Below are 13,499 nucleotides of genomic sequence, written 5' to 3'. Positions count from 1 at the left end.
GTCTCTCCCTGAGGCACTGCTGAGGGTTAAGACAGGGGCACAGTCCTGGGTGCATGCATGCTGACCAGAGATAAGGAAATCTGGCATAGAATCAAGGAAACCCCCCTGTGGAGTACAAACACAAGTGGCCTCTCACATCGCCAGTGTGGGGCCATAGGGCATGGCTGATCTTCTGTCCTCAGTGGTAGAGTGGTAGTAATGTTTGGGGTGAATAGTGGGGTTTAGAAGGGAGCACGAGAGACACATCATCTAGTTTGTTAAAAGCATGTCGTTCAAAATCAACAGAATCAATGTGGACTCTTTCCCCTCACCCATAACCCTTCCCTCACTGCTCTCTTACCCCTCCTCATGCAACCCTTCCCCTTTCCTGACTTCCTTCCTGTACAGTACATGTGAGCCATGCTACATTAGTCACTTACACTTTGGATGATACACAGCTGTTGAGACTGCACAGAGAAAACCCCTCTTCCCTCTACGACATGTAGCAAGGCCCATGTTCTGTGTGTAAGCAGGCGGGAGAGTGTGTGTGAACAGTGTGTGTGAGAGTAGTGGACAGTGGGGAGGACATGAATGAGAAAAGAGGCCTTGCCTTGTCCAAAGACTGTCTCCTAGAGGCTCTGAGCCAATGATTACAGCACACTGCTCCCGTCTCCCCAGGCTCTAATTGAGTGAGACAAACTCTGATGAAATTACAGGCCTGAATACATGGATGATCTGAAGAGAGAGAGAGAGAGAGCAAAATAAAAATAGTCAGCTACCCTGCGAAAAGGGTGATGAGAGCGCAAACACACACACACACACACACGCATATACTCACATATATAGTACTTTATTCCCTTACACAAATTATTCACATTCACACTCTCTGGGCACAACCCATGCAAGCAACAGACTGTTGTTGACACAAAGAGACAAAATATGACCAAGCGCATCATCGCTTCAGAGGAAAACACGCATGACCTGGTAAAGTCATCAGGAGCACAGCATGCATGCACACACACACACACACACACACACACACACACACACACACACACACACACACACACACACACACACACACACACACACACACCAATTAAACAACCTCCATTGTCATTTACTTAAACAGCCTTTAATGCACATGAATGCCAGTATCACTCACACAGTCACAGTCTGTTATCTATCTGCTCTCCAGAGAGGCTGTCTTCATTATCACCACCAACGCCTATTTAAGGCCCAGAGTGTGAGAATGACACAGAGTTCCATTAGACCAGCTGATAGGGACACCAGGCCTGGTCATAACCAACCTTCAGTATCCTCCTATGTGGTCCCAGCTCAGCGTTCTAGCCCTCTGTCCATATCTCTATTTCCATCAGTACATACCCCGCCCTCCTAACCCTACCTCCCATATGAACCCTATTCCAAACATATGGATGGTAGTAGGGCTACCCACAGGGATAGCAACCTTACAACCACACCTTACCACACAGGAACCCCTCTCCCACCCTCCCCCATTTCTGTCCCGACACCCTAACCCACTCCAGACCTGTCTATGTTATCTCTATGGGATGGGACATGAGAGAGTCCATGACAGGGGGTGTGTGGGGTCTGGGCGGTCACCTCTGAGAGGGTGGGTAAATATAGTGGACCCTATCTGAAATAGCTGCCGATATTCCCCAGGCCCCGGTGAGTCCACTTCAGACTGTCGCACAGAGCCAGAGATATGGTGCGGCGGAGTGGGGAGATGGACAGAGATGCAGGAACAGGGGAAGCATGTTTACAGAGGGGTGTTTTACTAGATGGGTCATTGAGGATAAATCCAGGAAATACAATGCATTGTTCCAACAGAATGCAATAACAAGCCTACGGTATATATGTTTTGAAATGTTACTTGTCAATCAGTAAGTCAATACTGATTCAATTGATCAGTTGAAACACAAATCAATCAGTAGGCTAGCCCAGGAACAATCATGTTAATCAATCAGCTTTCAATAATTTCATTGGAGGCAGGGCAGAGTAAAGAGGGGAACAAAGACACAACATCAATGTTCACACTACATGCTTCTCTCCAGTCCAAAATGAAAGATCAATATGGGGGCCTGTATGACCTTGTCCGTCAAGCTGACACTCTGCTCTGTATCTCTCCCCTCATGATTCAGTCAGAGAGGGAGAAGGAGAAAGTGAGGAGGGGGAGAGGGCAACAGAGTGCGAGGAGAAACAAGAGGCAGTGAAAAGGAGAGAGGAGGGTGAGTCGAGAAAGTGAGAATAAAGATAGGGAGCATGCAGAGGAAAAGAGCGTGATGGGGAGAAAGGGAGAGGGGAGTTGAAAGACAGGGGAGAGAAAGACAGACAGGAGAGCCAGAGGATTGGATTGTGAGATGGAGAACAGCAAACAATGAAAGAAGCGAGAGAAGAGAGAGAAATCTACCAGCACCAAAAAGACAACTACACACTAACAGTACTGTTACTCTCCTATCTCCAACGTAAACATAGTGACAGCAGCATAGGCCAGAGGATGTCTTGTCTTTCACCACACATGGGCCATAAACACCTATGACGTGATTCAACAATGAATCATCCATTCCATCACTGCACAATGCTTATTTAAACACACATACTTCCATTACTGTCCAATTATCTACCAGGCTATAGCAAAGCCATCTGTCACTCCTCAGTGCTATTTAAATATACACACACTGCTTCTACAGATGTTACAACACCTCTGTCATGAAATGCAGTATTGCCCTCTCCATGTTCCCCAGCCCGAGTGGTCTCAGGGTATTTTTCATATGGCTGATGTAAGAAAGCACCATCAAATGTAGATGCTAACAGGAACCAAGCTAGCTTTCAATTTTGACAGCTGACACAAGTCATAATGATGAGGTTTAAAAACAAGGGTTGTAACCATGGGTGACAAAAGTGTTTTGGACCACATACCAACAAACCCTTCGCCCTTCTGTCTGAAGTTTTTACATCTCCCCAGCAACAGTGTGAGAGTGTGTGTGTGCGCACACGCTGGGCCAGGGAACACCCAGTGCCCCTGGCAGGTGGTAGTGTTGTGGGCTGATAAAGCGTGGGCCTCCTGCTTGTGACCCCCACCAGAGAGCAGACGGCACACACACAGAGTTGTGATAACGACCATGTCTCTCACACAACCACGCACGCAAGTGAACCCTGTCACCCCAACAGCAGTTAAAGCTTGGAGAGCTACCAACCAACAATTAGTTTCATTTCTAAAAAGGTAGAAAGAAAATTTAATTAAACTACTGCAACACATTTGTTAAGCTATAAGGGAAAGTTTATATAAGGAAGTTTTAGCTTTTCATGCAACACATTCAAGTTGGGGAAGTATCAAGTTTCAACATTTGGTAGCTTCATCTGATAGCCATTTCAACAAGAAACAAGTCCGATCCCTTTTTAAATACAAATTCTTTATTTTTCAAGATTTTTTTTTGGTATGGCTTCCTTGAGGGGACTGTAAATTACATTTTACTGAAACAGTCTATAGAGCATTTCTGTTACAGCCAGCAGCCAGTGAAACTAGGGGCTACAAAAGAGCATCTAGAGTTGTGCATACAGGCAAATCCATTGGTTCTTAGGGTGACTGGAAAGTCTTCAAAGAAGTTGTGGCCCTGGCGAGAGACTATGAAACCTCTCTGGACCTGCACATACTGTATGCTGACGCAAGTTATAGGATTTCAGTGCCGCAACTAAAGAGTCATAGTAACAAAAAAAGCAATTAACTTAAGATTTTCCTATAAATACCTAAACATAAATATTGTAAATGTACTCGATAATGAAACATTAAAAAAAAAATGCTGTACATGAATGTCATTTTGAGAGAGCAACATTTGACAATCATCTTAGATTAACAGTTGGGAAAACAACGTTGGTACTGGAGCTCAGTGTCAGCTACCTTCCACATTCCAATACCCAAAACTTTTTGCCCTCTCCTCCCACTTACTGCATATGATTATCTACCTTCATCTGCAATAGAAGAAATAGTGAGTCAATAGACTAGGAGTGTCTGGTAGGAAAAGGGAGACTCTGGTTGTGTGACAACCAATGAGGACTCTCCCAGTAGACTGAGTGAGGGTTAAAGGAGCTTTTGTAAAAACAAAGGAGATTTAAAAGGAGTTTTATTAAGGCCTCTAATTAAAAAAAAGGTAGTCCTGGCGTTTTCCGATTTCACATTCTCTGAGGGGGATCCTAGAGTCCCTGTAACTCTCCATTTTGTCCTTGAGGATGTTGAAGTCTTCATCAGTGAAACATCAGAGAGTTTATAGTTCCCCTTGTAGGAGCAGTAACACTAGGGATGTGTTTGAGGGCAGTATCTGTTCTAGTGTGGATAGAACCAGTGAGCTCCATGCCTGCATGCCTCCCAACCATCCTCTGTACCAATACCCAACCTCAAGTGTCCCAAAGCAGCAGTGCCTTTGCCCACCCTATGCCCTGGCAAAGAGGAAGGGGGTTGGGTCAATGTCCAGGTTAGCCCCCCCCCCCTCTCTCTCTCCAAATACAGAGTACGTACCATGGTTTTCATTGATTGAAAAAAACAAAACATTAATCATAACATTGATAACGATGGATACTAACAACATTGATAGCAACATTAATACAATAAAGATAATAGACGATAATAATATTCATAAAAAATTTAGTGTCTGCTTCTGCAAGCCCTCTGAAGCAACCACATGTTTACGTTATAGCCTCCCACCTCTACCCCTAGACCCATGAGGAGGGGGCTCATCCTGATGGTATAGTGCAATAGTCCCTTGCTCCTGCCCTTCCCTGAAAGCCCTGACTCTAGCAGGGGGGCCCAGGGTGTCTCCCCCAGGGCTCACTGCCTCCCCGCCTCACTGCATGCGGTCTGGCTGGACGTGCTGCTGTGGGGCGTACTGCAGGAAGGCCGGAGTGGGGCCAGCTCCTGTGGAGAGGCTCTGGTGGATGGCGGCAGGGGCTGTGGCGGGGCCGGCTGAGGGGCTGGGAGCGTAGCCGTAGCCCAGGAACCCCGGGGAAGCGGCGTAGGGGTACTGCTCGAAGGCTGCCGAGGCGTACTGGGCGTACGCGGCGCTGTAGTCCAGATAGGGGGAGGAGCTGACGGAGGAAGAGACTTGAGAGGGGAGCATCAGGCTGGGCTGGACAAAGGCCTGAGGGTAGACGTACTGCTGGGCCAACCTAGACACACAGAGAGAGAGAACACAGTTAAGAGACTGGAAATGCAATATAGGACCAGACCAAAGAAACCCTGAGAATCCAAAAAGGGCCCAACACGTATACGCTGCATTTTCTAGACGTCCAGAATGGTCTGTCCACATTGGTAGTGGGAGAGGGAGTCTAGCCAGACACCATGCCACCCAATACTAATGTGACAAAGGCGAGGTGCTGAGGTTAGGAGGAGGTGACTCAACCTCTGTCAGTTACAAACCTACAAAACCTGTTAGGTAGGGCCCCCTGAGGGGGAGGGGGGGGGGGGGGTAGAGACAGCCGTTACTGGCAGGTTTTCAAGCCCAGACACCAGCGAGTGTTTTAACAGCTGCTGCTCTTCACTCTCTGAGCACACTCAAACACAGACTTACTTGCGAGCGCGCGCACACACACACACACACACACACACACACACACACACGGAAAGTGCGAGAGCAGTAACAAAGTTGGTTCTTGTTTTGTGTAAATGACATTGGATATCAGAAGGGGGGAGGAGGGGCAGTAGAAGTGGGAGCTTATCAGGCTGTTGGGCCGTTGGGTTTTCAGACGGGTGATTAGAGCTGTGGAGTCTGGGGACTGCTAATGCTCCTCCAGTCTCAGTCTAGCACACCATCCATGGAGACAGAGGGGATGGGGGGGCTATTTTTAACCAGGCCTACGAGGGCCTCTCCTGGGTCTGCTCTTCTGGGGGTCTATGCCAGACAGAGGCTGCCCCCCCCCCCGCCCTCCCCCAGCAAAGTGGGAAGAGTGGGTGGTTGTTTTGAGACCCTTCCCCCCCCCCCACACTTGATTGCAGCTGGAGGAAAACACACAGAGAGAGAGGTGCACACATCAACCAAGAAAGCTCAGAGGACAGAAAGGGGACAAAGTTTTCACCCTCTCACAAAGGAGTCAATAGTGTGGTCGGGGTGAAAGCACGGGAAGACAAGACGGTGGAGTCACACAACACACCTTAACTAAACACTTTTAGGCTGCGTCTCAACATTAAGAAACTGCTTCCTTACCTCGGCTCTTTCACTTCATAACCACTGACAGGTGAAATTCCCTTGTTGTTCCCCTGTCAGATCAGTGATCATGAGAGATGAGGGAATGAAGCAATTTAAGACTATTGAGAGGCAGCCATCACAAACTTGGCAAAAAGGAGAGCGTGCAGGGGTGGGGGGGATGACAGGACATACGCACAACATCCAATCACTCCCTGCCCCACTACAACACACAGACACACACATATATATACCCAACCTCTCAACCCCACACTCAGAACACTGCACTTCAAACAGGAACCAAAGTCACCACTGCAAACCCCAAACCATGCCATAATAGGGAAGAGGCAATCTATAAATCAGCATAACCTTTTCATATATCGCACACACAAAGACAGAAAGATAAAGGCACTCCAATCCATCACAACACACTGCACTCTCAAGCCATCACTGGCACCTTTGAGAGGGCAAGGGAGCAATCACAGCTGTAGCCCTCCTCCGGGAGCCTCCAAACTAGGCCTCAACGAATCCTGCACCGCGGGTGTCTTCACTCCCCCTCCGGCAACACTGGTCAGCTGGGAGTACAGAGCAACCATGAGGGGGGTTGGGTTGGACAGGATGGTGGTGGGTTAACAAAAGATACTCAGATAGTATTGTAGCAGATAATATATACATGAATGGATCTCTCTCCATCATCTCACAATGGTGTCTAGCCATGGGGAGAAAACACTACAGGGTGTGCACTGAACTAAAGCTACACACAGAGGCATTAACTCACACACCCACACAGGCCCTCAAAGATGACCATACATTAGGCCTTGGAGGCACACACACACACACACACTCACACTTGGAGGCACTCACTCACACTCGCTCTGACCTTGAACGTGTGTGTGTGTCTGTGTCTGTGTGTGTGTGGCCACAGGCTGTTTGTTCTGACCTCTGGTTGGAGGAGTGTACCCAACTAGGGATGATCTTCCTGAAGACCATTAGAAAGTACGACTAATTCATGCCCAGTGATTCAATGCGAGATGGTTAAAAAATATGTATAGAATGCTCCTATTCGCTTTTCTATGACAAAAATACTGAGGCTTAGACAGGGAGTGAAAGAGTGAGAGGCAGAATAGAAGAGAGGAAATGGGTAGGGAAAAGACAGCAGGGAGCTTCTCAGACATCACAGAGCCAGTGGGGCACAGGCAGAGATGTGTTGTGTGTGTGTGTGTGTGGGGGGGGGGGGTGACCAGAGATCAGAGGTCAGCTGGTTTTGTGCTGACGGCCAGCGGCTGTGTGTGACACGTGCAACTCTGGGGATGACAGGAGAGATTGGCCTGTCAGAATTACTGACGCACCAAAGCAGACAGACAACCATTGTTTCCAACAATTATGTGCGAAAGACAACATCCACTATAATCGTACAGTGACAGAGGGAGGAAAATCTTGGTAGTGCATGTATTTAAAACGATGCCAATTTGTGTCCGAATTCTTTCCACACATCAATAACCTTCTGGCTTGATGATGAGGACAAATGAACAAAAGCAATGCACCTCTGCATGCTATTACATGGCCATATGCTCTCCCCAACTCTGCCTAGATGTGAAAAATAAAACAGAAAGGTGATCGTGAATATTTCAAGAAAGGGAGAACAGCTTTTTCTTAACACCAGTAGAGGTGGTGAAAGTCTTGCTTCATAGACACTGGGACACTAATCTACTCCATTAGACACCCTCACCTTCCTACTCACACCTCACCCCAACCGTACCCCCCCCCAATTCCCTCCTGTAACTCCCCCCAGTCTCACAGAGGTGTCAGTTTCCAGTGTCTCCATCTAATCGCTCCCCTACACCCAGGGGGGTTGGTGTTTCAACAGGAGACACCTAAGAAACTGCTTCCCTGTCTTCTATACAAGTGAAGTTCAGGGTTAACAGAGAGTATACAGTACCAATCTAAAGTTTGGACACACCTTGCCAAGAGTGTGCAAAGCTGCCATCAAAGCAAAAGGTGGCTACTTTGAAGAATCTAAAATATAAAACATATTCTGGTTTGTTTAACACTTGTTTGTTTACTACATAATTTCATATGTGTTCCTTTATAGTTTTGATGTCTTCAATATTAATCTACAATGTAGAAAATAATAAAAAAATAAAGAAAAAACATTGAATGAGAAGGTGTGTCCAAACTTTTGACTGGTACTGTACATGACAAAGAAAAAGGAGAATTCAGGAGAAAGTGAATGAGAGCTAGATAGAGAGAACATGAGACTAAAAAACACACGGACAGAAAGACTCCCTCCCCCTTCGCCTATCAAAACAGAGTCCCTGGCCTCCCTGACCCCTTCGATCTGCTGACTACGCACTACACACAGGAACGGTCCCAGGCCTGCCATCTCCAGCACATGCTCCCTGACTCCCAACAATCCCACTTCACAGGAGGACTCAACCCCTCTCCACCACATGTTGTCTAAGGGGCCAGGCGGGAGAATGGACACTTGGGTGCTCTACATCTTAAAGCAGCTTGTGTCTGTCAACTGCCTATAGAGAGAACTCAGAGCTTAACAGACAGGATCTGTGTGTGTGTGTGTGTGTGTGTGTGTGTGTGTGTGTGTGTGTGTAAAAGGCTGTAATAAGAGCCAGCACCTGTCAGCCACATGCCACAGAGCACGCTCCAGAACCACTGGGGGCAGCTCCACCCTGTTACTATGGCAATAGGCATGACCCCCCCCCCCCCCCCCCAATCCAGAGGCTTCCTTTCAATAGTTCAACTAGTCCATTTGTGACACTGGCTGGACTAACAGTAGTAAAAGACTAAACACTAAAACAGTTGTGCTGGAATTAACCTCTCTGCCCTACCGAGGGTCACTGATTATCTGGTATCTTAATCACACACACCCCTCGGTCCATGTCACCTGCTACCATGGTGACATTCAGCAGTAGGGGACCAGGAGGGGTCATTCCCATGACAGTGACATGGCCATTAACTGCCTGCCGGAGCGGGTGTCCAGGACATGGTAGACAGACAAGTGTCCCTCCAGGCTGTTTCTATAACATACATTCTCTCATTAAGAGTGCCGACTCAACCAGGTGAAAGACTACTGCACATACTTTTTTAAAGAGGGGGGTTGAGTAAGTCACTAATGTGCCCATGGAATGTATCAAGGTAACATTTACCAAAAAGCAGACAATTGACAAAAGCCTGTACTGTATAACTGTATAATATTACAATACAATTTAAATTAATGGAATACCGTTTTATGCAGACAGTTAACCGATGTGCACTTTTGTTAAGAAGCCCAGTTTGGCAGAAAAGTAGAACTGGTGTATAATTCAGAGAACTAGTAAACAGATCACAACGAGGGCACATCCACTCCCACACACTTACCCATACTGCCTCTGGATGAGCGCTGGGTGAATGGGCTGCACTCCGATGGAAATGCCTGGAAGACAGAGGAAACCACCCGTCACACACATTTGCATTTACAGAGGAGGGACAGAGAACAATGCACAGAGGAGATGGTGTGCATGGTTTCAAACATGATTACCATGCATGCAGATATAGCAATATGGATTTTACTTATAGAACATATAGAAGAATTTACTTGCCACTAGGGGTATGAACACCTCCCCCCACGTGTGTGTGATTATATATACACATGTATATATTCGGCGGCTTTGCTCACCCCTGTTCGGCTCACCTGTCTGCATACTGCGCGGCTTGGCACCCAGGTAGGCCAGGTTAACGTTGGCCTTCCGCCCATCGATGATGGGGTTGGGGTCTTTACAGGCCCTCTCAGCTGCTCCTCTGTCTATCATTGTCACCTGACAAAGAATAACACAAATAGGTTGACAACAGGCAATACTAGGAGACCATTCTCTGCTTTTGTAAAAGAAAATAAAAGAGATTTAGTCACTACCAGCATGACCACACCATGGCACCCCGTGAACAAGCACCTCAAGGTTTGGGTCACCCCGAACCACCGAGCAGAACGAAAGCACTTTGAATGAAAAACAGCATACAGGCAAGGCTGACATCACAATAAATCCCCCTGTAGAGCCTCCACCATTTAAATTTCTTAACTGAAGAGGAAACTGCACACAAAGCACAATGATGATCAGTTAGGAACTACCCTCAGTCAACACTTGACAGCAGCTCAGTCAGAGAAGGCTACTGGAATATAGATCTGTAATTAATAACAAAGGGCTTATCCAATTAAGACATTGAAATTATTAAAGGAGATTTTCAGTTCCCCTCCCTCCCCCCTTTGAGGCATTAGGCATCCCCTTCTGCTTTTCTTCTTCTGTCTGCTCAGACGTTTCAGAGAAGAAGAAACATCTGCTGATAGTGTAGGTGATCTAAAGTATACTATTGTTGAGGAAGCGGTAACTCTTCAGACTGGAGGAGGGCTCCCGAGCCCACACTGGGTCCTGTGTTGTGAACACACATGAAGAGGGAGATTGTGTTTATACTGGAACTGCTAAAGGGGGTCTACTAATCCACCTCTGGAGTGTGTTTAAAGGTAAGCCTGGCTTGAGAGCCCCCCCCCCCCCCCCCTCGCCTTCTGGCTCTGAGCAACAGGATTATCAAGTTGGCCCCGTCAGTTACTAGGGAAGACCCGCTGGGTGTTTTTTGCCCTCAGCTGCATGCAAGGTGGAGAGGATCATCTCTCCCTGCCTAAAGCACCCACATATCCCTAAGCCAGTCAGACCAGAAACACCAGACCCACTCTTGCCGTTTGAGACTGCAGGAGCTCTTTTTGGTCTTCTGCATCGCTGATGTGTAAACATGTAGTGCCATTGTCTTAACAGTTTTACACTGAGAAGTACACGCACAGACTCACTTTCTGTAACACACACACACTTTTCCATTCCATTTTTGGACTGTATTAATGCTGTTGTGCCTTTCCAAGTTTCTCGTAAATATTTGGATGTCTTCTGCTGTCCCTGTTCTTTGTATCAATGAGATGGGTTTCTTTTTGCCTGCCTCATATGGACCGATCAATGAATTTGTTAATCTTCCAGCTCTCAATGGCAAGGTTTCCAGACTCCAAAGTGGTCACTAGAGGGTCATTAATACATCTGGCAGACAATCAAGATCGTGGGCTGGATACAGTACAACAGTCAATATGAGGAGTTATGAAAAGGTTACGAGAACCATAGGGATAAACACTCTTTTCAAATATCACCCATGAGCTAAAGGGTAGCCATTTACCTCATAACACCATATAAATGTGCTTGTAAGATATGTTGCAATGGCAAAAATGCTGGAGATGGTGTGTCCTGAGGTGGATTGGAAAGCTTAGACCACATAATGAAGAAACATAGGTGAAAAGGCAAATGGGTAATGCACTTTGACTTACAGGTCTAAAAGCTGAAGAGGGGTGTTCTGAATACCGGTATGTCCCTTAATGTGGAGTGAGCAGTCCATCTTAGGGAAAAAACGACTACCACTTCCACCGCAGTTATGATTCTATAAACACTACTTGTTAGGGCCGAGTGCTTCGGTCCTTCAGAATGGGAGGAGGTTACAGAGGGTCGACCTCCCCACCGTTTGAAAATCACCATATAAAGCAAGCGAGAACAGCAGCTCTGCACTTCGGTGTATGCCCCTGTCGCGCTCATAACCGATAAGGTCGTTCACGGGCCACCGCTAGTGAGTGGGAAGCCTGGTGGAGTGTGTTCGTTTGGGGGGTTAGGAGCACATATGTTGAGATATAATCTTCTTATGCACAAACTCAACTCGTGCCCCCCCCCCTCCCTTATCTTCATTAAATCTGCATTAACAGTCTGCAAGGCAAAAAATGAGAGTCTGCATTTGTGCGTTTAAGCCGCACATTAAGGAAAGGATTACTTTTTACATGTGTCTAATAGACCTGTGCAACTTTGGAATCTGCAGTTTGCCCTTCTCGGATATACAACCCCTCTTATTCATAGGCCAGGAACTCGGCGTACCAGCATACGAAAACCACTGACATGGAACAATAACTTGGTGACGGAAGGAAACGTGGTTTGCATGCGCACAAATACCGCACTGAAACGATGGTAAATGTAAAATATGTAAAAGCCACGCATAGGCTAAAAATCCAACAAGCAATCGAACATTTTGGTCTAAATGCATATCACATGGTAGGCTAGTTTGAACACAATTCATATATTCAGATTGGCCACCACAGGTGCGCACTAGGGCACACCACGCGCGTGCTGCCACTGCTACCTTTCATTACATGATGGACAGGTGTCAACCGATGTGATACTTACAAAGCCATATCCTCTAGATTTCCCGGTCTGTCTGTCCGTTATCACCACAGCCTCATCAATGTCCCCGAAGGCCTCGAAATACTTTCTCAAAGAGGCATCGTGTGTGTGGTAGGGCAAACCACCCACGAAAATCTTTGTATAAGTAGTGTCTTTTTGAATTGCTGTTGGATGCATCACTTCCAGAGCTCCGTTCATGAACTGATGCAAGAGCATTGGGTAGCCTGTAAGGACAACGGACGACTAAAAACTGTAAACTAAGGTAGTTGGTTAACCAACTATTAATAATTGACTCGCATTAATATACGCAGAGAGAGACCACGTTTGAAATAAACAGTTCTCGCTTGCTTCTTAATTTCACGTTCACTTCAGTACTTCGGTCCTTGAGCTTCTTCTTGTGACCCAGAGCAAAAGTCTACATGTGTTACTATACTTCGAATTGACACCCCTGACTTCAAACCGGTGACTTCTCTTGCGACTAAGAGGAGTACTGGGAGAGAATTTATACTCAACGAGAATGACCACGCCTATTTTGCGTTCTTGGCCTATCGGCAAAGACTCTGAATGACAACTTTGTTCTGATGCAGCTGAAGCCCCTCCTTTTCTCCCGCCCCCACGCGTTTTTCTTGCACCTGCTTTTGTCCTTTATAACACAAAGAAAAGCCACTACTGTACAACAAAAAAAAGCGCGCCTCACGCACATGTTACATTGTATCAGTCTCATAGTAATAAAGAAACAGCTCTGTCGTGGCCGATGGTTCTAAAGATAAAAAATTATTTAAAAATGTCTTGACTTCATTTTTGAAACATTGTTGTAGTGTTCTGGCACCACACAGTATATGCTGTGCTCAAGGCTGCGCCCAAGTCACAGTACATATTGTTCGTACAGTTCTAGTGTCATTCTACAGTCAATTCTCGTATTTCCAAATCGTCATTTACCTCCAAAGAGGGAGAGTACCGAGGTAACAAACTCCCAAACATGAAGCTGAAAAACGTTTTAAACCCCCATTTAGGCTACCCATAGACCAAAGATTTCTGACACAGATACCGAATCTTAATTTGTCGGATATCAATAAATTGC

The 13,499-nt window shown here is 46.5% G+C and overlaps 1 protein-coding gene across 2 annotated transcripts; it reads right to left on the bottom strand.

The window, feature by feature from the left end:
- Positions 1 to 4,104: 4,104 nt before the first annotated feature.
- On the bottom strand, positions 4,105 to 12,876 carry LOC310803818 (RNA-binding protein 38-like). 2 transcript variants are annotated; one of them, XM_083668740.1, is made up of 4 exons: positions 12,422 to 12,876; positions 9,847 to 9,985; positions 9,549 to 9,603; positions 4,105 to 5,160 (listed from the first exon to the last, which is right to left on the bottom strand). In XM_083668740.1, the coding sequence occupies exons 1-4, from the start codon at positions 12,632 to 12,634 to the stop codon at positions 4,839 to 4,841; spliced, it is 729 nt and encodes a 242-aa protein (XP_083524866.1). In that variant the 5' UTR covers positions 12,635 to 12,876; the 3' UTR covers positions 4,105 to 4,838. The 2 variants fall into 2 exon arrangements, with proteins under 2 accessions (XP_083524866.1, XP_083524867.1); XM_083668741.1 differs by having other exon boundaries at positions 9,862 to 9,985.
- Positions 12,877 to 13,499: the final 623 nt, after the last annotated feature.

The sequence above is a fragment of the Argentina silus genome (genome assembly GCF_951799395.1).
Source record: "Argentina silus genome assembly, chromosome: 4".
NCBI lineage: Eukaryota > Metazoa > Chordata > Actinopteri > Argentiniformes > Argentinidae > Argentina > Argentina silus.
The sequence above is the reverse complement of the archived record's forward strand: the minus strand, read 5'-3'. Positions and strand labels throughout refer to the sequence as shown.